The sequence below is a fragment of the Ipomoea nil genome, unplaced genomic scaffold (assembly GCF_001879475.1).
Source record: "Ipomoea nil cultivar Tokyo-kokei standard unplaced genomic scaffold, Asagao_1.1 scaffold1568, whole genome shotgun sequence".
NCBI lineage: Eukaryota > Viridiplantae > Streptophyta > Magnoliopsida > Solanales > Convolvulaceae > Ipomoea > Ipomoea nil.
In genome coordinates, this window is record NW_017617996.1 from 188,083 (window position 1) to 214,234 (window position 26,152).

Genomic DNA, 26,152 nt, shown 5'->3' on the forward strand with positions numbered 1-26,152 from the left:
GAAGGAAAAAGACAAAGGCCCCATCATCATAGGGCCTAGTGTTGCCAATGAAAATTGAACCCTTAACCTCCCACTTAAGGGACAAGACTCTAACCACTAACCCATGAGTGTTTCTTGAAACCTCAAGGGAACACTCCCTTGTTAAAGCCCCTACAATCCCTAAACCCCACAAAATCCCCAAATCAAAAACCCTTCTTCTTCTTCCTCCCCTTCTCCTTCCCCATTATTTCCTTCTCCCTCTCACACCACACCGCCCCACCCAAAGAACCCGGCGACCACCCAACGCCACCGCCAACGAATCTCCACCGCCGGCCGAACACCGCCCGCCAGCGCCACGCCGCCGCGCCACCGCCCCAGCAGACCGCCCTCGTCGCCCACGACGCACCCGGCAGCAACCCGCTGCCACGCAACGCCGAACGCACAAGGCTGCCACCACCAGCACGCCGTCGCCTCCCCTCGCCGGACCGACGCCAGAACGCCGCTCGCCGTCGTCTCCCGCGAAAACAAAAAAAAAAAAAAAAAAAAAAAAAAAAACCGCCACCGGGAATTCACCGGAAAACTCGCCGGAAAACCACCGCCGTCTCGCCGGAAAAGGAATCGCCAGAAAACGTCACCAACAAACGAGCACCACAATGCCGAAGAAACCCCTCGGAATCCGCACCCCGGAGTGGAGCAATGCCGATTACACCGTAATCGGAGGTAAAGCACTTGAACCCGACCAATTCTCTCCGGAATTGGTTGACATGCTTAAACATCAAGGGCTCTTAGACACTTACCTCGCCATCAAAGGGGATACATACCCCGACTTGGTGAAAGAATTCTACCAACACCTTGTGGCCACCAAACGAGGTGACAAGGTAGAAATCACCACCAAGGTCCATGGCAAGGAAATTGTGCTTTCCGAGGGCCGTTTGGCCAAACTCTTGAAATTGACCACCACGGGTGTGTCAAACTACGACCGAAAGGGGTGGATCGATACCCAACACACGGGGTACAAGGACTACCTCGGATACCTACTCGGGAAAGAGGACGGGTTCACCTCGGCCACGCGACCCAGCCAGAAGTGGCTATCAGCGGAGCAAAAGATATTGGTTATGATTGTAACCGATAGCCTCTTGCCCACCAATAATAAGAGCAAGGATGTAGGGAGCTTAGAGTGCACCTTTGCCTATCTACTGAAACATAAAATCAAGTTCAACCTGCCGGCACTCATGCTAAAACACATGGAGTTTTGCAAGACAAACAACCGTCTTAGCCTACCCTACGGGATGATCCTAAGTTGGATCATGGAGAAAAAGGGGGTGGACTTAAGCCACACCGATGTCAAGACCGCAAATGGCATGGTCTTTAACACCCAAAACCTACGCCGCAATGACATCTACTACACCGGGGGAGGACATTACCTCACCCTCGAAGAAATCTGCCAAAAGCCCGAGGATGAGCGAAGAGAATTGGTCGACCAACTAGACATCTCCAACAAAAAGCTCAAACGGGCAATGTAAGATTGTGGAGTTCTGGAGGGAAATGAGGACCAGGAGGAGGATGACGAGCCCAACCCGACAGTGCAACCACGATCGGGAGGAAATCCAAGGGAGCAAAACGAGGGCTCAATCAATGAACGCATACTCGCACAGCTCAACCGGCAAAACCAAATCATGGAGGAAGGATTCTCATCCTTGATCCGTAAGACACGCGTACTAGATCAGAGGTTGGCAGCAATCTAGGCCACCTTGGGCACTCGCGGGGCATCCAGCTCAGGGGCAGGAGACCGAGGTAGACCTAAAACCATTCTATCACAACACCACCAGAAATCCAGTCTACCCCAGCTAAGGCAAAATGTGGGGCCACATTCCTAGCCGGGAGGCCAAGATGCGGGATGCCTGGGGGTGAAAGAGTGGATTAACACACCGGGCTTCGGGGACGAAGCCCCTCATAAGGGGGGGAGAGTGTAACACCCCGTGTTACGACCCCTAAGATCAATTAAATCATTTAATCAATTACCCAAAAGAAAGAATTAAATCACAATAATTAATCGGGAAAGGCCCACCATAGTCCACGGGCCCTTATCCCTAAACCCAATCCTTAGTCCCAAAAGAAATAGAATTAGCAAGCCCATAATGTTAGTTCCTAACTAGGACTTCTAAATATATAAATAGGGGACTTAAGAGGCACCTAGAAACCCCCCACCACAAGAATAACGCCCACCACCCCAAAGAGCTCCAAGAATCCCCCTAGAAGAAATCAAGAAAGCAAGAAAGCTTAAAGAAAGACCCTTCATAGCCAAGGAATTAATTAAGGCTAAGAGGTAACCCATGTCTCAACAAAACCTATTTTCATAGTTATGATTCCCCCTTAGGATCCCCCATATTATTGTGTGTTGATAATTCGTTATATTGATAATTGGTGTTATGATTCCATTAATGTTCTTGATGATCTTGACGATGATGAGTTCTTGATAATTATGGTGTTCTTGATGAATATGTGGCGTTCTTGATGATTATATGATATTCTTGTTAATGGCATGATGTTCTTGATGTTTATGAGATATTCCTACCGAATCTTGATATTAGGAGAAGAATTGTGTTCTTGTCGATTTAAAAGTAATTAGAACCCTAGGTTGTATCGTGAAACTCGTATGATGGTATTCTTGATGTATTGGGTGGGAATTCGCATGATTGGGTGTTAATTGTGTTTAGAAAAGCATGATAGGATATGTGCCGTATGTTTCTTGATTTCGATCCATTAATTGTCTACGTGTTGTTGTCAATTGCGTTTGAAAATGTCTAAGCATGGTTCCGGGTTCCACAAAGGTTCCCGGGGCATTCTTGGTGAAAAAGAGTCAGTGGGGGGTAGGTGGGGGTAGGGGACCCGCCACCTACCCGCGGCCAAAAAGAGCAGCCGGCAGCTGCCCGCCGGGCACCCGCTGCCCGGAACAGTAACGCCGGCGGGCAGCCGGCGGGTGAACCCTCACCCACCGGCTACCCGCTGGAAAGTGTCCCAACCCGGGATTTCGGCTTCCCCGTTTGATGTTCCCCCGACCCCCGTGGTGTCCCAACGGACTCCGTCTATCGTGCCTATGTCTAGTTTGATATTTCGGGTACCGTTCGTAGGTTGTATGAGTCTTATATATTGCATGCTAGTTGAATTGGTATCCCGTTGACCTAGGTATAAGAAGTATGAACCCCTTAGGAGTATTCTTAGTTGTGGATGACCACGCATAGGTTTCGTTATACGTTTTCCCCCTTCCCAATGTGTTAATATGGGTTGCATGTGCTTGCTATGTGTTATGTGTGCATGTTACCCCGATTTGGTTGAGATTAATCGGGCTATACGGGCCCTCGGATGGGCTGAGAACCATACCGGTTGTTAACCAGGCTGGTAAAGACCGGTCAGGTATATAAATATTGTATAGGACAAAGGTCCACTATACGGGTAGTCGGATGGGCTGAGAACCATACCGGCTGTTAACCAGGCTGGTAAAGACCGGTCAGGTATATAAATATTATATAGGACAAAGGTCCACTATACGGGCAGTTGAATGGGTTGAGAACCATCCCAACTGTTAACCAGGCTGGTAAAGACCGGTCAGGTATATAAATATTATATAGGACAAAGGTCCATCAGTCGGTTGCGATCGGCTCCTCCGTAATGTGAGACGGGGCAGGGTGCTGCGGGGCCGTGTCAGAGCTATATGCGCTGACCCTCATGTATGGGCATGCGATTGGTCCTGTGGCGCCAACAAAGTGTGCTATGTGATGTGATGAGAAGAATTGATGATGTGACTGTAATAGAAACGTGACCATAGGACTCGTACTAGTATTGCTTATTTGTGATCATTGGTTGTGCCTACCTATAACTGTTTCCTATGTGAGAATTGTTTATGCTTGATTATGACTACTGATTGTGTGTACCCCTATCTGTCGAGTCGGTTCCCTGATTTGAAAACTAGAGTCTCGTAGGATATATCTTCATGCTTCGAAATGACTTTTCGTATATCTATGTATATATATGTATATATGTATTGTATTTCAACGCGTTGGAGTGGGTTACCAGCATCTCTCGCTGAACAGATATATTTGGCTTTCAGGCACAGAAGAATAAGTCACTGGAGTGCGCTAGAGCTTGGAACGTAGAAGTAGTTAGTTTCCCTTTCGGCCTGCGTGCCATGTTTATGCATCTATATTATTGAGACATTAGTTAGTTAGCCTGTGCACCTGAGTTCTCTAGCTCAGGTGTGGCATAGCACCCCGTACTCTCGTACTCTGTTGGGATTTAATGAGATTTCACCTTTATTTTATAAGTTTTAAATATCATGAAAATCTGGGGTGTTACAATCCAAGTAACACACCACCGCACAACACCGTCGCTACCCGGAGGCAACCCGCGACGCCATCACCGTCCGCCACCCACCCGGGCACACCCCGCTGCCACACGCCTCACCACTGCCGGTTCCACCCAAAACCACTATCGTCGGGACCAGGCCGCACCGTCACCCGCTCGCCAAACGAGAAAGCAACGCCACCGGAAACTCGCCGAAACCGCGTCGGAGTCTCACCGGAACCCTCGCCGGAAGTTCGCCGGAAAAACTCGTCACCAAGAAAGGCTTCACAATGCCAAAGAAACCCCTCGGAATCCGTACCCCGGAATGGAGCAACGCCGGCTACACCGTAATCGGAGGTAAAGCCCTTGAACCCGACCAATTTTCTCCGGAATTGGTTGATATGCTTAATCACCAAGGGCTTTTGGATACGTATCCCACCATCAAGGGGGATACGTACCCCGAATTGGTAAAAGAATTCTATCAACATCTAGTAGCCACCAAACGGGGTGATAAGCTAGAAATCACCACCAAGGTCCGCGGCAAGGAAATTATACTCTCCGAAGGCCGTTTGGCCAAGCTCTTGAAATTGACCACCACGGGTGTGTCAAACTACGACCGAAAGGGGTGGATTGATACCCAAAACACGGGGTACAAGGACTATCTCAGGTACCTACTCGGGAAAGAGGAGGGATTCACCTCGGCCACACGACCGAATAGAAAGTGGCTATCGGCGGAGCAAAAGATATTGGTTATGATTGTAACCGATAGCCTCTTGCCCACGAACAATAAGAGCAAGCACGTGGGGAGTTTAGAGTGCACCTTTGCCTATCTCTTGAAGCACAAAATCAAGTTCAACCTGCCGACCCTCATGCTAAAACACATGGAGTTTTGCAAAACAAGCAACCGACTTAGCCTACCCTACGGGATGATCCTAAGTTGGATCATGGAAAAGAAGGGGGTGGACCTAAGCCACACCGAGGTTAAAACCTCGAATGGCATGATCTTTAACGCCCAGAACCTCCGCCGCAACGATATCTACTACACTAAAGGGGGGCATTACCTCACCCTCGAAGAAATTTGCCTCAAACCCGAGGAAGAGGGAAGAGAATTGGTCGACCGATTGGACATCTCCAACAAAAGGCTCAAACGAGCAATGCAAGATTGTGGGGGTTTGGAGGGAAATGAGGATCAGGAGGAGGATGACGAGCCTAACCCATCGTTGCACCCACGATCGGGAGGGAACCCAAGGGAGCAAAACGAGGGCTCGATCAATGAGCGCGTACTCGCACAACTCAACCGCCAAAACAAAATCATGGAGGAAGGGTTCTCATCCTTGATCCGGACGACACGCGCACTAGATCAGATGGTGGCAGCAATCGAGGCCACCTTGGGAACTCGCGGGGCGTCCAGCTCAGGAGCAGGAAACCGAGGTAGACCCAAACTTTCCTATCGCAACACCACCAGAAGTCCAGTCTACCCCAGCTAAGACAAAACGTAGGGCCACATTCCTAACCGGGAGGCCAAGATGCGGGATGTCTAGGGGTGAAAAAATGGATTAACACACCGGGCTTCGGGGACGAAGCCCCTTGTAAGGGGGGGAGAGTGTAACACCCCGTGTTACGACCCCTAAAACCAATTAATCAATTGCCCAAAAGAAAGAATTAAATTACAATAATTAATTAGGAAAAGGCCCACCATAGTCCGTGGGCCCTCATCTCTAAACCCAACCCCTAGTCCTAAAAGGAATAGAGTTAGCAAGCTTATAGTATTTGGACCCTAAGTAAGACTCTTAGATATATAAATAGGGAACATAGGAGGCACCTAGAACCCCCACCACAATAATCTCTCACCACACCAAGAATTCCAAGAATTCCCCTAGGAGGAATCAAGAAAGAAGAAAGCTTAAAGAAAGACCCTTCATAGCCAAGGAATTAATTAAGGCTAAGAGGTAACCCATGTCTCAACAAAACCTATTTTCATAGCTATGATTCCCCTCTTAGGATTTCCCCCATATTCTTGTGTGTTGATGATTCGTTATAATGATCTTGATAATTGGTGTTATGATTCCATGGGTGATCTTGATGTTCTTGATGATTATATGGTGTTCTTGATGTTCTTGATGTTCTTGATGATTATATGATGTTCTTGATGTTTATATGAAAATCCTACCGAATCTTGATATTAGAAGATGAATTGTGTTCTTGTTGATTTAAAAGTAATTAGAACTCTAGGTTGTATCATGGAACTCATATGGTATTATTCTTGGTATATTGGGCGGGAATTCGTATGTTTGGGTGTTGATTATGTTTAGAAAAGCATGATAAGTTATGTGTCATATGTTCTTACTTTTGGATCCGTTAATTGTCTACGTGTTGTTGTCAATTGCGTTTGAAAGTATCTAAGCATGGTTTCGGGTTCCACAATGGTTCCCGGGGCGTTTTCTGTGATAAAAGAGTCAGTGGGGGATAGGTGGGGGTAGGGGACTCGCCACCTACCCGCGGCCAATATGGGCAACACCGGCAGCGGGCAGCTGCCCGCCGGGCACCCGCTGCCCGGAATCACGCCACCGGCGGGCAGCCAGCGGGTGAACCCTCACCCACTGGCAACCCGCTGGGAAATACCCCACATCGGGATTCCGGCTTCCCCGTTTGATGTTCCCCCGACCCCCGTGGTGTCCCAACGGATTCCGTCTACGTGCCTATGTCTAGTTTGATATTTCGGGTACCGTTCGTAGGTTGTATGAGTCTTATATATCGCAAGCTAGTTGAATTGGTATCCCGTTGACCTAGGTAAGAGAAGTATGCACCCCTTAGGATTATTCTTAGTATGTGAAGGATCACGCATAGGTTTTGTTATACGTTTTCTCCCCCTTCCCAATGTGTTAATGTGGGTTGCATGTGCTTGCTATGTGTTATGTGTGCATGATACCCCAATCCGGTTGCGATCGGATTGGTTATTCCTGAGCTGCGGTTCAGAAGCTGGCTGCGGTCATATTTACACTCTCGGGCTGCGGTCCACCGTTTGGTTGCGATCAAACGTTTTACATAAGCTGCGGTTCATACTTCCTGGCTGCGGTCAGATGACATACTCTTGGGCTGCGGTCCACTGTTTGGTTGCGATCAAACTATGATGAGCTGCGGTTCATCGGTCGGTTGCGATCGACCCCTCCGTGTTGCGATACGGGGCAGGGTGCTGTGGGGCCGCGTCAGAGCTATATGCGCTGACCCTCATGTATGGGCATGCGATTGGTCCTGTGGCGCCAACAAAGTGTGCTTATGTGATGAGATGTGGATAAGATGTTGTTTTGTGTGTTTTGAGAACGTGACTATAGGATTTATGCTAGCAACTGTATATGCTTGGTTATGTGCTTGTCTCTATCTATCGTTCCTATTCTCTATGCTGGAAAAACTGTATATGCTTGGTATAACTGTTGACTGTGGTTATCCCTATCTGTCGAGTCTATTCCCTGTTTTGAAAGCTAGAGTCTCTTAGGATATATCTTCATGCTTCGAAATGGTTTTCGTATATCTATGTATATATCTATATGTATTGTATTTCAACGCGTTGGAGTGGGTTACCAGCATCTCTCCCTGAACAGGTATATTTAGCTTTCAGGCACAGAAGAGTAGACACTGGAGCGCGCTAGAACCTTGAAGCGTAGAAGTAGTTAATTTCCCTTTCGGCCTGCGTGCCATGATTATGTATTTACATTATTGAGGATAATAGTTAGTTAGCATGTGCACCTGAGTTCTCTAGCTCAGGTGTGGCATAGCACCCCGTACTCTTCATATTATGTTTGGGAATTAAAGAGATTTCACCTTTATTATACAAGCTTCAAAAGTTTCAAAATTTCGGGGTGTTACATTTTCCAACTAGGAAATGGAGTCCTTAAGTCTTGCCGGCAGAAGGGTTCTAGTCCAATCGGCTCTTGCTAGTGTCTAGTCTACACCATGCAAAATTTGGCTCTGCATGCAGTTACGTGCAATGACATCGACAAAATGTGCATGGACTTTCTTTGGGGGTCAACTAAGGCAAAAAGAAAAGTCCACCCCGTTAATTGGAGGCAAGTTTGTAGACCCCGTGAGATAGGGGGTCTGGGCCTCAGAATGGTCAAGGATTTTAATTTGGCTCTATTATCCAAGTTGGCCTGGAAAATGTTGAATAACCTGGAAAAGCTTTGGGTCAAAGCTTTAAGTCATAAATACATTCTAAATGATAATTTTTTCACCTCACCTATTCCCAACCAAACATCTTAGGGGTGGCGTAGCATCGTCAAGGGACTGTCCGTCGTGGAACTTGGGGCGAGGCGGAGAGTAGGTGTAACACCCCGTGTTACGACCCCTAAAACCAATTAATCATTTAATCATTTACCCAAAAGAAAGGACTAAATTCCAATAATTAATTTGGAAAAGGCCCACCATAGTCCATGGACCCTTATCCCTAAACCCAATCCCCTAGTCCTAGAAGGAATAGAACTAGCCCCAATTAGGGACTCTTAGGTATATAAATAGGGGGCATAGGAGGCACCTAGAACCTACACCACAATAATCTCTCACCACACAAGAAGTTCCAAGAATCCCCCTAGGAGAAATCAAGAAAGAAGGAATCTTAAAGAAAGACCCTTCATAGCCAAGGAAATTAATTAAGGCTAAGAGGTAACCTATGTCTCAACAAAACCTATTTTCCTTGCTATAATTATCTTCTTTGGCCTCCTCTCTACACTTGTGTCTTGATGAATCGTTTATGATATTGATGATATGATCTTGATGATTGTGAGATGATTTTATGTGTGATCTTGATGATCTTGATGATGATAAGAGGTTCTTGATGATTATGTGATGTTCTTGATGAATATTGATGTTTCTTGATGTTAAAAGATGAACCATGATTTTGATGATTTGAATATGATTAGAGCCCTAGGTAAAAATTGGGGATTTCGTATTGTGTAATTCTTGATATAATTGGGTGGGATTTCGCATGTTCGGGTGTTGATTATGTTTAGAAGTCATGATAGGATATGTGCTATATGATTCTTGCTTTTGATCAGTTAATTGTCTACGTAGTGTCATCAATTTGCGTTTAAAAGTGTCTAAGCATGGTTCCGGGTTCAACAACGGATCCCGGGGCGTTTATTTTGATAAAGAGTCAGTGGGGGTAGGTGGGGGTAGGGGGACCCGCCACCTACCCGCTGCTCGAGAAGGACGTCGCCGGCAGCGGGCAGCCGACGGGTGGTCCTCCACCCACCGGCTACCCGCTGGAATTTGCCCAACTTGGGACTTCGGCTTCCCCATTTGATGTTTCCCCGGCCCTCGTGGTGTCCCAACGGACTCCGTTTATCATGCCTAAGCCTAGTTTGATGTTTCGGGTACCGTTCGTAGGATAAATAAGTCTTATATAGCGCATGCTAGTTGAATTGGTATCCCGCTGGCCTAGGTAAAGGAAGTATGAACCCCTTAGGATTATTCCTAGTATGTGAATGACCACGCATAGGTTTCATTATACGTTTTCTCCCCTTTCCCGATGTGTTAATGTGGGTTGCATGTGCTTGCTATGAGTTATGTGTGCATGATACCCCTATTTGGTTGCGATCAAATTGATTATTCCTGAGTTGCGGTTCAGAAGCTGGCTGCGGTCAAAATTACACCCTCGGGCTGCGGTCCACCGTTTGGTTGCGATCAAACGTTTTACATGAGCTGCGGTTCATATTCCTGGCTGCGGTCAGATGATCACTTTTGGGCTGCGGTCCACCGTTTGGTTGCGATCAAACGTTTTACATGAGTTGCGGTTCATATTCCTGGTTGCGGTGAAATGATCACTCTTGGGCTGCGGTCCACTGTTTGGTTGCGATCAAACATTATGATGAGCTGCGATTCATCGGTCGGTTGCGATCGACCCCTTCGTATTGCGATACGAGGCAGGGTGCTGCGGGGCCGTGTCAGAGCTATATGCGCTGACCCTCATGTATGTGCATGCGATTGGTCCTGTGGCGCCACCAAAGTATGCTTATGTGATGAGATGCGAATTGAATGATGATTTGAATGGGATGAAGTGAATCTGTGACCATAGGATATATGCTAGTATCTTTATATGCTTGATTATAACTATTGAATGTGCTTATCCCTATCTGTCGAGTCTATTCTTGGTTTTAAAACTAGTGTCACTTAAGTATATATCTTCTTGCTTCAAAATGGTTTTCGTATATCTATATATATCTATCTATAATGTATTTCAACGCGTTGGAGTGGGTTACCAGCATCTCTCGCTGAACAGATATATTTGGCTTTCGGGCACAGATGAGTAGACACTGGAGCGCGCTAGAGATTCGGAGCGTAGAGTAGATAGTTTCCCTTTCGGCCTGCGTGCCATGCTTATGTATTAACATTATTGAGGATATTAGTTAGTTAGCCTGTGCGCCTGAGTTCTCTAGCTCAGGTGTGGCATAGCACCTCGTACTCTTATGTTATGTTTTGGGATTTAATGAGAATTTACCTTTATTATATAAGTCTCAAAAGTTTTAAAATTCCGGGGTGTTACAGTTGGTATCAGAGCCTAAGTTTGACCCTAGAATAAGACTCTTAAGACCAGGACCTTAGGACAATAGGCTTAAACTCGAAGTATTTAAGTACATATCACTCAGGAGACTTAAGACGCGTGGTGAGATTGTGAGCATACCCATATTACCCCTCACTCTTGTTTAAATTAAAAAGAACTTCCCCTCCGCTTATCGCACCAAGGTAAGGGTACAAAACTCTAACTCGACATTACTATAAACATTGGCCCAGTAAAACAGCAGCCTGGCACCGAACCGAAGACAATCAAGGACTCCGGAACCCACCACACATGATCCCTTGACTCAAACCCTACAGCAACTAACACAAGTCGCCCAGACACTAAGCGACGTAGCTCTCCGCAACAACAGACCCCCACCACCTCCATCAAACGCGAACTCGGAAGTCGCCCGACAAGTTTCAAATCATCGACCACCCACGTTCTTAGGAGAAGAAGATCCCGTAATCCTCGAGGAATGGATCCGGACCTTAGACAAGACTCTAGGGTTGGTAGAATGCCCAGAGGAACGTCGTGTAGAGATAGCCTCATTCTATTTCGGACACGAGGCAGACCTTTGGTGGATCCACGAGGGGCCCACTTATAGACAGGAACCAGGGTTCGACTGGGAAAACCTCAAAACACGACTACGAGAACGATTCTATCCAACACACGTCAAAGCATCCATGCACGAAGAGTTCCTCCACTTGAAACAAGGAACGACTACCGTCACGGAATACCATAAACGGTTCCTCGAGCTAGCATGCTTCGCACCAGAACTAGTCCCCACTGAGGCAACCAAAATAGAGAGGTTTGTAGCGGGTCTCGACTTCGAAGCCCGAAAAGCACTAATAGTAAGCAGACCCCGGACCCTCAACGAGGCTTACTCCAGTGCCGCAAATCTCTATCGGATCCAATTGCTACAACCTGGGGTTCAGGAACAGATTCAAAAACGGAACATAGGAGGTGGAGCACCACCTATGAAAAGAACGAGGAACGACGCCAACACGAGGCCAAGCAATCCAGTTGGCCAAAGACCACCCCTAGGAAACAACGAAACTAACACAAGGAGCTTCCCTTGCCCAAAATGCAACTGATAAGTGCATTTTTGTCTATATTTTTACCCCTTCTTGAAACCTTTTTATTTGTGAATATCCTAAAAACTTGTGTGAATTGTGACTAAGTTATGTTGGTTTTATTTCATGGTACAATCATTCACAACAAGTGAGGAATTCAATGATTTGTGGGAAGATACGAGCAATTTTGGGACCAAGAGATCAATCAAAGAGTTTGGAATGCATTTAAGAATTTTCAGCAGCCTCGTACCCCCTTGCGTACGCCCATCCGTCGGCCCATCCAAGATCTCAAAAAAGAAGCAGGTGGCGTACGCCCATACGTATGCCCGTACGCCCTTTCCAGTGAACCAAGATTAAATCGTACTGCCTCAGAGATGGCCATCCCTAAGGCAGTACCTCTGTGCTCTGTAAAATATTTATGCGATTTTCTTGGATTTTTGGAGTAAGTTAGAACCCTAGATAGCTAGAACTCATTTCTCTTCATTTCCTTAGACTTCCTTAGCTTAGACTAGTCTAGTATTACATCTCTAACTCATCTGGCAAGCTTGTAAACGCAGATTGGAGTGGGATTCAACCACAATTTCTTCATCTTCAATAGAGAAGCTTCTTACTCTTCTTTTAAAGCTCTTGTGCAATGTTTATGATATTTTCTTGTGCTTTGTTGTTATTTATGCTTATGACGTGTGAGTAGTCCGTTTTTGGGCTCGGATTAGGGTGATATTGCCAACCTAGATGCTAAATAGGTGATTATTGCATAAGGGGGAAGATATCTAACCTAGGGTTCATTTGTTTGTGAAGGATTTATGTTGAATCTTGTTAATATTTGGTACGTAACTCTTATTAACTTGCTTTTGGATAGTTTTTCTCCACAATGAAAGTTGGGGGAAGAATTTAAGCCTCTCCTTTCTCTAAACCCATTTTCTTTCTATGAAAATAGGGAAGAATTAGGGGCCTAAAAGCTTATGTGCTTTAAGAGCTAGGATTTGATACACCATGAAAGTGGGGCAATCCTTGCTCTAATCCTTGTTTATTAGCTTATGAAAATGGCTTTAAGCTAGGATTTTTATGTGCTTTGCCCTTGTGTTCCCTTGGTTGATGTTCTCCCCTAATCCCTAAGTTGTTAAAGCATCTAGAAGGCAACATCCCCTAATTTGAGCCCATCTTTTATCATTGTGTTTACTTGTGTTTAAATTGCATTGTCTTAACTAGATTTTTAGCCTTTAATTATTAACTTTACCCAACCATGAATTTGAATTTGCTTGGATTCTTGTGGGTTCCAATACTTTGGTGCCTAGAATTTTAGTTGTCACTCAAGTACGTGCCATAGTCCCAATCCCCTGCGGAACGACAATTTACACCCGTTACTTACCATCTCTTTCCCGTACATCAGCAACAAAAGCCATAAAGGCAAGGATTGCATGGGCAACCCCTGGCAATGCTTCAACTGCGGGGAAGAAGGGCACAAGGCCTTCCAATGCACTCAACCCCAGAAATCACGCCCCACCACCATGGGCCAACACAGGGGCACGAATCATCAAGGAAACTACGGTGCCCCCGAAAAGGTGTTCGTCATAAGCCGCACCCAGGCCGAACTCGAGAACGAAAACAACCACGAGGAAGGAAACATGGCTCCAGGGGACGAGGACTACGCGAACCCCCCAGAAGAAAACCAAGAAGATGAATTCTGTTTAGGATAACTGGCAAATCTCTTGTAACCACCCTCATGGTAGAATTACTTACTTGGATTAGCTACTTCGGAATTATTATAAATAAAGAGCCAAATCGAAATTAATTTTAGCATAAGGGAAAAAGACTAGCTTATGCACGTCGACAACAAAAGGGGACCAAACCAAGTCTTCTACCACTAGAAGACAGAAGAAGGAAAAAGACAAGGAAATCTAATGTCATCAAGGGGAATTAAACTCTAAACCTCCTATTTGAAAGTCCAAGCTCCTAACCACTAAGCCATGAGTGTTTCGTAAAACCTTAAGGGGACACTCCCTTCTTAAACCCCTACAAAACCCTAAAACCCACAAAATCCCCAAATCAAAAACCCTTCTTCTTCTTCCACACTCCCTCTTTCTCACTCTCCCTCTCCCTCTCACCTCCCCGCCGACCCAACACCACCCAACACCCCAAACAACCACCCTGCCAGTCGCCGTCACCAACCAGGTCGCCAACGGCCACCCAGGCGACGCCCCACCTCACGCCGCCGTCGCCGCCCGGAAGCAGCCCGCGATGCCGCCACCGCCCGTCGCTCGACCGGACGCACCCCGCTGCCACACACACCGCCGCTACCCGACTCCACCCAAGGCCACCGCCACCTCGCTGAGCTGCCACCAGAACCAAGCCACGCCGCCGCCCCTTTGCCATCGAGAGAACCGCGTCGCCGGAAGCTCGCCGGAACCCTCACCGGAAGTACACCGGAAGTTCGCCACCTAGACAAAAACCCAAAATGCCGAAAAAGCCCCTCGGAACCCGCACCCCAGAGTGGAGCAACGCCGACTGCACCGTGATCGGAGGTAAAGCTCTCGAACCCAACCAATTCTCTCCGGAGTTGGTCGACATGCTTAACTTCCAAGGGCTCTTGGATACATATCTCACCATTAAAGGGGATACATACCCCGAATTGGTGAAGAAGTTCTATCATCACTTGGTGGTTGTCAAACGAGGTGATAAATTGGAAATCACCGCTAAGGTCCGAGGCAAGGAAATCATACTTTTCGAAGGCCGCTTAGCCAAACTTTTGAGACTGACCACCACAGGTGTGTCAGACTACCACCGAAAGGGGTGGATTGGTACCCAAAATCTGGGGTACAAGGACTACCTCGGGTACCTACTTGGAAAAGAAGCAGGTTTCACCTCGGCCACTCGGCCGAACAGGAAATGGCTAACCGCGGAACAAAAGATACTAGTCATGGTTGTAACTGATAGCCTATTGCCCACAAATAACAAGAGCAAGGACGTAGGGAGTTTGGAGTGTGCTTTTTCTTACCTTCTAAAACACAAAATCAAGTTCAACCTACCGGCCCTTATGCTAAAACACATGGAGTTTTGCAAGTCTAGCAACTGGCTTAGTCTACCTTACGGAATGATCCTGAGTTGGATCATGGAGAAGAAAGGGGTAGACCTGAGTCACACTGAGGTCAAGCCCGCAAACGGTATGGTTTTCAATGCCCAGAACCTCCGCCGCAACGATATCTACTACACCGAAGGGGGACAGTATATCACCCTCGAGGAGATTTGCCTTAAACCCGAGGAAGAGCGAAGGGAATTGGTTGACCGATTGGACATCTCCAACAAAAAGCTTAAACGAGCAATGCAAGATTGTGGGGGATTAGAGGGAAGTGAGGAACAGGAAGAGGATAACGAGCCTAACCCACCAGCACTCCCACGATCAGGAGGAAACCCAAGGGGACAAAACGAAGAATCTGTCAATGAGCGCATCAGATGCTCAGCTCCGCACAACATAGGGATTAGCACGCACTGCTCACCCGGCAAAACCAAATCATAGACGAAGGGTTCTCGTCCCTAATCCACGCGACACGCGCTTTAGATCAGAGGGTGGCAGCAATCGAGACCATCCTGGGCACTCGCGGGGCATCCAGTTCAGGAGCAGGAAACCAAGGTAGACCCGAACTTTCCAATCACCACGTCACCAGAAATCCAGTCTACACAAGCAAGGACAACACGTGGAGCCACGTTCCTAACCAGGAGGCCAAAGTACGGAATGTCCAGGGGTGAAAGAATGGGTTAACGCACCGGCTTCGGGAACGAAGCCTCTAGTAAGGGGGGGGTGGGGAGAGTGTAACACCCCGTGTTACGACCCCTAAAACCAATTAATCATTTAATCATTTACCCAAAAGAAATGACTAAATTCCAATAATTAATTAGGAAAAAGCCCACCATAGTCCATGGACCCTTATCCCTAAACCCAATCCCCTAGTCCTAGAAGGAATAGAACTAGCCCCAATTAGGGACTCTTAATTATATAAATAGGGGGCATAGGAGGCACCTAGAACCTACACCACAATAATCTCTCACCACACAAGAAGTTCCAAGAATCCCCCTAGGAGAAATCAAGAAAGAAGGAATCTTAAAGAAAGACCCTTCATAGCCAAGGAAATTAATTAAGGCTAAGAGGTAACCCATGTCTCAACAAAACCTATTTTCCTTGCTATAATTATCTTCTTTGGCCTCCTCTCTACACTTGTGTCTTGATGAATCGTTTATGATATTGATGATATGATATTGATGATTGTGAGATGATTTTATGTGTGATCTTGATGATCTTGATGATGATAAGAGGCTCTTGATGATTATGTGATGTTCTTGATGAATCTTGATGTTTCTTGATGTTAAAAGATGAACCATGATTTTGATGATTTGAATATGATTAGAGCCCTAGGTAAAAATTGGGGATTTCGTATTGTGTTATTCTTGATATAATTGGGTGGGATTTCGCATGTTCGGGTGTTAATTATGTTTAGAAGTCATGATAGGATATGTGCTATATGATTCTTGCTTTTGATCCGTTAATTGTCTACGTGGTGTCATCAATTTGCGTTTAAAAGTGTCTAAGCATGGTTTCGGGTTCCACAACGGATCCCGGGGCGTTTATTTTGATAAAGAGTCAGTGGGGGGTAGGTGGGAGTAGGGGGACCCGCTGCCCGAGAAGGACGTCGCCGGCAGGCAGTCGACTGCCCGTCGGGCACCCGCTGCCCGGAGACTTGTCGCTGGTGGGCAGCCGGCGGGTGGTCCTCCACCCACCGGCTACCCTCTGGAATTTGCCCAACTTGGGACTTCGGCTTCCCCGTTTGATGTTTCCCCGACCCTCGTGGTGTCCCAACGGACTCCGTTTATCGTGCCTAAGTCTAGTTTGATGTTTCGGGTACCGTTCGTATGATAAATAAGTCTTATATATCGCATGCTAGTTGAATTGGTATCCCGCTGGCCTAGGTAAAGGAAGTATGAACCCCTTAGGATTATTCCTAGTATGTGAATGACCACACATAGGTTTCATTATACGTTTTCTCCCCTTTCCTGATGTGTTAATGTGGGTTGCATGTGCTTGCTATGAGTTATGTGTGCATGATACCCCAATTTGGTTGCGATCAAATTGGTTATTCCTGAGCAGCGGTTCAGAAGCTGGCTGCGGTCAGAATTACACCCTCGGGCTGCGGTCCACCGTTTGGTTGAGATCAAACGTTTTACATGAGCTGCGGTTCATATTCCTGGCTGCGGTCAGATGATCACTTTTGGGCTGCGGTCCACCGTTTGGTTGCGATCAAACGTTTTACATGAGCTGCGGTTCATATTCCTGGCTGCGGTCAGATGATCACTCTTGGGCTGCAGTCCACTGTTTGGTTGCGATCAAACATTATGATGAGCTGCGGTTCATCGGTCGGTTGCGATCGACCCCTTCGTATTGCGATACGAGGCAGGGTGCTGCGGGGCCGTGTCAGAGCTATATGCGCTGACCCTCATGTATGGGCATGCGATTGGTTCTGTGGCGCCACCAAAGTATGCTTGTGTGATGAGATGCGAATTGAATGATGATATGAATGGGATGAAGTGAATCTGTGACCATAGGATATATGCTAGTATCTTTATATGCTTGATTATAACTATTCAATGTGCTTATCCCTATCTGGCGAGTCTATTCTTTGTTTTAAAACTAGTGTCTCTTAAGTATGTATCTTCCTGCTTCAAAATGGTTTTCGTATATCTATATATATCTATCTATAATGTATTTCAACGCGTTGGAGTGGGTTACCAGCATCTTTCGCTGAACAGATATATTTGGCTTTCAGGCACAGATGAGTAGACACTGCAGCGCGCTAGAGATTCGGAGCGTAGAGTAGATAGTTTCCCTTTCGGCCTACGTGCCATGCTTATGTATTTACATTATTGAGGATATTAGTTAGTTAGCCTGTGCGCCTGAGTTCTCTAGCTCAGGTGTGGCATAGCACCCCGTACTCTTATGTTATGTTTTGGGATTTAATGAGAATTTACCTTTATTATATAAGTCTCAAAAGTTTTAAAATTTCGGGGTGTTACAGTATGTAATGGGGAATCTCTCAATTTTTGGTCAGATTGGTGGGTGACTGATAAACCCCTTTGGGCTTGAGTTGGACATTGACATCCAGGAATTTTATAATATCAAAGTTAATAGCTTCATCGATTCCAACCGCTGTTGGGACTTCGACTCCCTACTTAATTTTCTACCGGAGAACATTGTGAATAATATCTGCGCCATACCTATTCCGGTCGAAGTGGAGACACCAGACACTCGTTATTGGCCGGACAACTCTTCTTGTACGTTTTTTTGTCTCTTCGGCCTTCTCTTTAATTGTAGGTAATGACGGGAGCGACACTGATTGGAGTTGGCTTTGGAAGATCAAATGTGTTGAAAAGGTGAAGACGTTCCTCTGTCTCCTGTGTAACAATAAACTTCTGACGAATGAAGAAAGATGGAGAAAAAGGCTGACGGAAGACAACACCTGCCCTCGGTGCGGTGATGAGGTGGAAACTACGACGCATCTTTTCCGCGATTGTCCCTTTGCTGCTGAAGTCTAGATTCTAGCATCGCCGGAGAGAGGTATTGTAGGGCACAGATTCACTTCTATTGAAGATTGGATCACAAACAACTGTGTTAGCAATCAGATGATGGCCAACGACAACTCGTGGGGTTCCATGTTTGTCTACTCTCTCTAGGAGATTTGGAAAGCTCGAAATGGATTTAATTTTAACGCAAGTAATATTGGTCTACGCCAAGTTGTCTATGTGGTGCGCAATTGCGCTTTGAAAGCACATAGTTTGCTGGTGAAGCATAAAGCGGTGGCCCAAGGGAGCTGGAGATGGATCTCTTGGATGTCACCTGAACCGAGATGGAGTAAGCTAAACACTAATGGCGCCATGAAAAGCTCTAGTGGGATGGTCAGTGCTGGTGGGATCATTAGGGATGAAGCTAGGAGATGAGTAAAGGGTTTTGTGACGAAAGTTGGTTTGACTAATAGTTTCTCAGGCGAGCTGTGGGGCCTAAGGGAGGGACTACGGCTTTATTTAAGAGAATGGGTGGATAATCTTTGGGCAGAGATGGATTCGGCGGTGGTGGCCACCATGAACAAGGGCGGCACTCCGAATGGTCCGATTGGATCGCTTATCAAAGACTACTTGAATTTGGCTCGCAGGTTCAACAAGCTTTGGGTCTCCTATATAAATTAGGAGGGCAACAAATGCGCAAGTTGGCTTGCAAACATGAGTCAATTTACTAGTTGGGAAACGGTCATACTCAATAATGCTCCGGATAACTTACATGGCCTGCTCTATGCTGACACTAAGAGCACGCCAAACCTGAAAATTAGATAACCGCTCTCGTATGAGGGCTTCTGATGTACCAAAAAAAAACTAAAATTTTAAATCTTAAATTGACTTAAAAGCCCTAGTCTTCCAACCTGCCATAAACGCCACATCTCTCCTCCAAAGTCGACGCCGCAGCCGGGCAGCTCTCCTCCAAAGTCGACTCCCTTACCTTCGACGAATCTGAAGCCAACGCCGTCGTCTCCAGTCCTCCCCTGCCACCACCATCTCCCCTGCCGGCGCCGTCGTCTGCAGTTCTGCCGTCGACGACAACCAGAAGCAAGCAGTGGTCCTCCCCTGCCGATGACGAAGCCTCCCCTGTGACTCTGCCCCTGCCGTCGACGAAACTACCAGAAGCTGAAGCAGAAGTCCTCCCTTGCCGCCGTCCTCCCCAGCCGACATCGAAGCCTGCCCTGCCAACGACGAAGCACCTAGGTATTTCTTGATCCATAGTTTCTTTAATTTCATTATTCTTGACCTAATTTAATGAAATTAAGAAATTATTCTTGATCCTAATTTCATTATTTTCATTATTTTCTTTAACTGTTATCATAGTGTTTGGTGGATTATTTTAATTATTTTCTTTAATTATTTAATTGATATCGTAGTGTTTGGTGGAATTATCAAAATGAGATTGTGTAGCCATTGAAATCTTTTGCTATTATTGTTGTGTTTGTGTGCAGTGTGCTGAGTTGATCACCTTGGGCATTCTATTAGTGCCTTTTCTTCCCTCAAATCAACTGATAAGGTGTTTGGATTTAGTGATAATATTAAATTTGGTGATAGGAAGAGCATAATAAAACTGGATATACTTTCATATAATGATAGCATTAGGGCGACAAAATCATCTAATTTGGATGCAGTTCCATAAGAAAGTTTACTTATGGAAACCTTTAACTGAATATGGGGTATTGTAGAGTTTTTGCCGAAACTGCCATTGCTTTAATTTTTCATTAATATTTGAAATTTTAATGTGTTCAAATTTTATTTAACACCTGCTCTGTTCATCAGGGTGCGAAATTTTATTTAACACCTGCTCACTTGAATTCTTCAAATCCAAATGCATCTTTAATCTTACATTTATATTCTTGAGATTTTCAGCATAAACTCCATTTGCTTAAATATGCATTTTACAATCCAACGTGTCTTAGGTATCCTCAATAACTTTTGCTCTCTTTGAAAGTTGCACAATTGATTGTCTATCAGCCAAATATAGAGCAAAAAATGTTTATTTATTACATAAGAAGTGGAGCTATTTCCTTCTAATATTTTTCTGTTTGGAATCTTTTCCCTTAAATGCATAAAGACTATTTTAAAATCCTAGAAGCAATAGTTGATCTTCCATTATTGGAAAAGGTCCATAACTATTGTTTTTCAGCTGAAATTTCCTCCTTATTGCTGCATATTATCTTTGTTTTATCTTATTCTTCTCTCTTTTCAGTAATTCATGTCTTTTATCAGGGCTAGACAAGCAGAAGGAATTGAGAATTTTTTGTTGAAAAATGTATTACTAGGCGGACAAAATTTATGAAGTTTGTTAAATTTTTCGTGACAAAGCTTCCAGTGAAGAATTGGAGCACTCAATCTCTACCCCTCAATCTATTGCAAAGAACCTCCCAGGCCACCATAGATGAATACCAGCAACAAAGCTGTCATTGAAAAGTGCTTTAGCGGCGAATTCTTATCTCCTATATTATTTGCTTTTTGGGGATTATTTGATTAGTTGATTTCAAGATTTTGCTGCCACAACGGCTCAACGGTGATACCTGAGAAACCATGGCCAGAAATGTCCAAAAATCTCAAGCCTTGGCTATCCATCTTATCAGGAAGCTCCATATGGTCAAATACGGGTCACCCCTCTTCTTGCACAACAGGCGAGACACTGTGGAGGAGCTTCTTGATAGGCACATCTTCAAGGAGAAGAGTCTCAACAATGATGATAACGAAATTCTGACTCACCAGCGCACTCACTGTGAGGCGCTTAGTCTCTGCAGGGACAACATCCGGGCTACCAGATTCTTCATGTGGCGAGACAATTCAAAACCCTCTCCTATTTTGAGGTAATATTTCTATATGATTGTTTAATTTTCTGAATGAAATTATTCCTAAACTATATCTCTTTCTTTTGTTTATAAACTTAATTTTGCATTTTCATCTATAAAAGTGGAAGCTTTTATGGATTCGCATACGTGCCCAAAACTGCTTAACTATTTAAGATTTCAGAAACTTATGCTATTTTCAAGGATCTATAAATTTGTTGCACTGGAAAAAAATGTAAGATTTAGTGTCTTCATTTTTTTTTTTTTCTGTATTTTTAGTTAAACTATTTAGTCCATAGATGCACCATTATTGACTATGGGTATAATGCAATATGGAGTAGGATTATCATAAGATACTGATTGTAATGTACACTTAAATTTATTAAACAAGTGCTTTCCTTTTCTAATAGATGGATGGAGGGTTGAGTGAAGTAATGTGCCAGTGAGCTCAGACGTTGAAGGGTGAGTATGGAAGCTCACCTCTCTTTTAATTACCTTCTTAGCAGCCTGAGAAACTTGTCATAATGTAGCAGTTTTCGCTGAATGATGGTTTCCACAACTTTTGATGATGGTTACGTTTTTGAATACAAGGTTAGTTGAGGGTGTTGCAACATCTGAGAAGTCAAACATTTTTTTGGGTGCATTCTTTTGATATATGTTTACCAAAGAATATATTCTCCATTCCAGCAATAAACAATGCATATTAATCTTGTGACAACTAAAAATGATTGTTGCACCTTCATTTTGAATAAGTTGTCAAACTCACTGGCTTTAGAACTTAGTTGGGGTGATTTTGTTGACAGCTTGACATGAATATACAAATGTACTTTTAGTCTGATATGTATATGCTCATCTTATTGATTAAACCAAATGGTTCTACCTATATACTCCACTAATCATTTCATAGCTCCCAAGTTTCGGTCAATGCTTGATGATCTTTCTACATGGTCTTTCAGGTTGGGTTTCCCTACTTTTGGAAGTATTTCATCCTCTTATACTTCCTCGAGCAATGAGCAGTTGGATAACCCTTCTTTGGATAGTAAAAATGGTGATACTGATTATGAATATTGTAGTGATAGTGATGAAGACAATGGCAATCCTGTAGTCCATGGAAGCCAGGTTTATCCCAATGAAAGTCTTGAAACAATAATGGGTATTTTGCTAGTTCCGGGGGCTAGTGTATCTCAAGTGAATCGACAGCTTGAGCAATGTCATGTGAAGATCTTGCCTGAGCTAGTATCAGATGTTCTTTCCAGGGTACGTAATGACTGGGAATTGGCGTTCACATTTTTTCTTTGGGCTGGCAAACAGTCAGGTTATGCCCATACTGTGCGTGAGTTTCACTCCATGATTGCTATACTTGGGAAAATGAGGAAGTTTGACACTGCTTGGGCTTTGATTGATGAGATGAGGGGTGGGAGGAATGGACCATCATTTGTCACTCCAAAGACACTCTTAATTATGATAAGGAAATATTGTGCTGCACATGATGTTGGAAAAGCCATCAGTACATTCCATGCACATAGGCGGTTTAACTTTGAGATAGGAATAGAAGAATTCCAGAAGCTCCTGTCTGCACTTTGTAGGTACAAGAATGTAAAAGCTGCTGAATCCTTGATGTTCAGTAACAAACAAGTTTTTCCTTTGAATACCAAGAGTTTCAATGTTATTCTTAATGGATGGTGTAATGTTGTTGGTGACTTGCATGAAGGAAAGAGAATCTGGAGGCTGATGAAGGAGATGGGGGTTCCACGTGATGTTTACTCATATTCTAGCATAATGTCTAGCTATTCAAAATCCACTAATCTCAATGCTGTACTCAGGCTTTTTGACCAGATGAAAGAGTATGGTATAGCACCTGATAGGAAGGTATACAATGCAGTCATTCATGCCCTTGCAAAGGAAAGGCTAATGAAAGAAGCTCAGAATGTAATGAAGACGATGGAAGAGAAGGGTATCTCTCCTGATGTTGTTACTTACAACTCAATAATCATGCCCATTTGTAAGCGTCGTCTATTAAATGAAGCCAAAGGGATTTTTAGTGAGATGACACAACGAGGTATAACTCCGACTGTACGAACTTACCATGCTTTCTTCCGCATCCTGAGAACCGCCGAAGAAGTTTTTGAACTTCTCCATAACATGAATGTGATGGGCTGTCATCCAACGCATGAAACTTACAGAATGCTAATTAGAAAGTTTTGTCGTTGGCAACAACTTGATCTCGTCTTCAAGTTGTGGGCTGATATGATTCAGAATGGGCTTGATCCTGACCGAAGCTCATACATTGTGCTAATACATGGACTCTTTTTGAATGGAAAGCTAGAGGATGCGCACAAATACTATTTGGAGATGAAAGAAAAAGATTTATTACCAGAACCAAAGATTGAAGAGATGCTTCAGGCTTGGATTGCTGGTAAGCAAGCAGCAGGTCCAATGATGACAACTTTAATTGAGAATATAGGAACTTTTAGCAGCCCAGAAAAAAATAAAGTCAGTATAAAACCCAAAAAAATGGGTAGGGAAAGGGATTTCTTCCTACATCCTGAGAATAGAGTGGTTACAAAAGAATGTGGCTTTTCCTTTTGGGATAAATAGTTTGGGCACACTGATTAAAATGCGTTATGATACCAGATGTATCTAATTATCGATTATCTATAATCTTAAAATCTCTATTTAGCAGTCCAAATATTAATCGTGCCCATGATGGCATTTTCTTTAATCCTGTCTTTGTTTTGAATTCTGGTTCCATGATCTGTTCACAGGCTCCACATTTTGAATTGGCCTCAGTTTTATAAAAGCTGGTGAAGTATTTTTCATATATATTGATATATTAAATATTAAATTGGTTGAAGATCATATGATGCTGTTGATCTTGCTCTACTGTTCGTTTATCTGCATGTCATTATTGTAGTATGTTACATAGAACTGAAGGGGCCGTTTGGTTCACGGAATGTTAGATTACCTTAGGGAATGTTAGATTGCTGAAAATGTTATATTACTGAGAATGTTAGATTCTTGTGTTTGGTTAAAATTGAGTTATGTAATATAATCATGTTTGGTTTAGGGTTATCTTTATATATATATATATATATATATATATATATATATATATATATATATATATATATAGTATCTTTAACATATTCTCATATATTTTAATAAATTTTAAAATTAAATTAAATAAATAAGATATCGGCATCATATATAATTACATGATTTTAAAACATTAACTAAAATCTTGAACCGGAGAAACAAAATTATTTTATTTGCTAACATAATGTAATAAAAAATATATAATATAATTACAAAAATAATTATATATAATAATAATAATAATAATAATAATAATAATAATAATATATTTTTAAATAATTAGAATTAAAATGACAATTTATAAATATCCAAGGTTATCTTACATTACCTACCAAAATGAAGGGAATCACACTCCCTTCAAAATCCTATGTGGAGGGAATGTTATATTCCCTCAGAGAATATGAACCAAACATAGGAATGTAAGCTCGGGAATGTCACATTCACTTGGTTATGTAATATAACCTGAACGTCACCTAAGGGTGTTTGGTTGGTGGGTTTTGCCTATAGGAATTCACTTGGTTATGAAAGTGATTGTTGTTGTTTGGTTGATAGGTTTTTTGAACACTACTATGGGTTTTGAATACCCCATCAATTGAAAAACTCGTACCCAAATAAAATAAGGGTTTCATTTTCTTGTTCATTCTGAAGCAATACTATTAGTAACCATTCTCATTCTACCCTACTACCAAACATGTTAAATACTTTCACCAAAACCTATTGCTATTATCAAGTATTTGATACCCATTCCGATTTCGATTCCTATATTCAAATCAAACACAACCTAATTATTCTTGAGTAAATACCCAAAATGGTCCCTCGACTATAGCTAAATTCACAAATTGGTCCTTAACTTTCAATTTCACTCAATTAAGTCCTTAACTTTGTAATTTTAACACAATTTGGTCCTCTGTCTATTTGACCGTTTGTTGACTGTGATTTTTGAGGATATATATGTAATTTCATGGTCCATTGCCGGTTTTTTAAGGTTCCGGTTGCATTTCCAGACCGCACTGTTACATTTGAATTCACTATCGAAAGCAATCTACCAAACCCGGTCACCTTCTTCATCCTCCCTTTGGATTCAATGTAGTTGAATTCGTACCAGAGCGAAGAAGACGACATGTTTCCGAACCGGTGCAACGTCATCCTGGAGGCCTCCACGTGCTCCGACTAGAGCTGAAGGTTCTTCTGGAGATCGCCGATCACGGTCAACAAACGGTCAATTAGATGGAGGACCAAATCGTGTCAAAATTGCAAACTTAAGAACTTAATTGGGTGAAATTGAAAGTTGAGGACCAATTTGTGAATTTAGCTGTAGTCGAGGGACCATTTTGGGTATTTACTCATTATTCTTTCCAGAAACAATTTTAATGCGATTGTCGTCATATTTCATACTCTGCATTCTCATCTTGCAGGTTGGGTTGATAATACTTACAGTTGTTGCCTTATGAGCATATATTAATCTAAAGTTGATTTTACATCCGAAGTTTTGAATTGGGTAAACCATATCTGCAAATTCTCAGCAGTTTCTGCCGATGATTGAGGGTAGAGGTCAGGTCAGGATTCGTTGCATGTGTTAAAAGTGAATTATCACATATAAATCTAAGACCAAAGGAGATGTTCCGAACAAAAAAAATAAAAGTAGATTGTTATTTATAAATTTAGGACCAAAAATAGAATTAATTCTTAAGAGAATAAATATATTTCAAGTG

At 43.7% G+C, this 26,152-nt stretch overlaps 1 protein-coding gene across 6 annotated transcripts; it reads left to right on the forward strand.

Moving 5' to 3' along the window:
- Nucleotides 1-14,628: 14,628 nt before the first annotated feature.
- On the forward strand, nucleotides 14,629-24,163 carry LOC109189924 (pentatricopeptide repeat-containing protein At5g15010, mitochondrial). Of its 6 annotated transcripts, none has more exons than XM_019340558.1 (3): nucleotides 14,629-14,641; nucleotides 20,767-21,365; nucleotides 22,301-24,163. In XM_019340558.1, exons 2-3 carry the CDS (start codon nucleotides 21,082-21,084, stop codon nucleotides 23,940-23,942), a joined length of 1,926 nt encoding a protein of 641 aa, XP_019196103.1. In that variant the 5' UTR covers nucleotides 14,629-14,641; nucleotides 20,767-21,081; the 3' UTR covers nucleotides 23,943-24,163. The 6 variants fall into 6 exon arrangements, 5 of the variants coding, with proteins under 5 accessions (XP_019196103.1, XP_019196102.1, XP_019196100.1 ...); XM_019340557.1 differs by lacking the exon at nucleotides 14,629-14,641 and adding an exon at nucleotides 19,379-19,740 and having other exon boundaries at nucleotides 20,747-21,365; XM_019340555.1 differs by lacking the exon at nucleotides 14,629-14,641 and adding an exon at nucleotides 19,379-19,740.
- The last annotated feature ends 1,989 nt before the right edge of the window (nucleotides 24,164-26,152 follow it).

What these genes read in the sequence shown, in the direction of transcription:
- LOC109189924 (XM_019340558.1), top strand. Translation starts at nt 21,082, where the DNA reads ATGGCCAGAAATGTCCAAAAATCTCAAGCCTTGGCTATCCATCTTATC. An exon ending in AAACCCTCTCCTATTTTGAG is followed by an intron (nt 21,366 to 22,300) that starts GTAATATTTCTA and finishes ATGGTCTTTCAG; the next exon opens with GTTGGGTTTCCCTACTTTTG.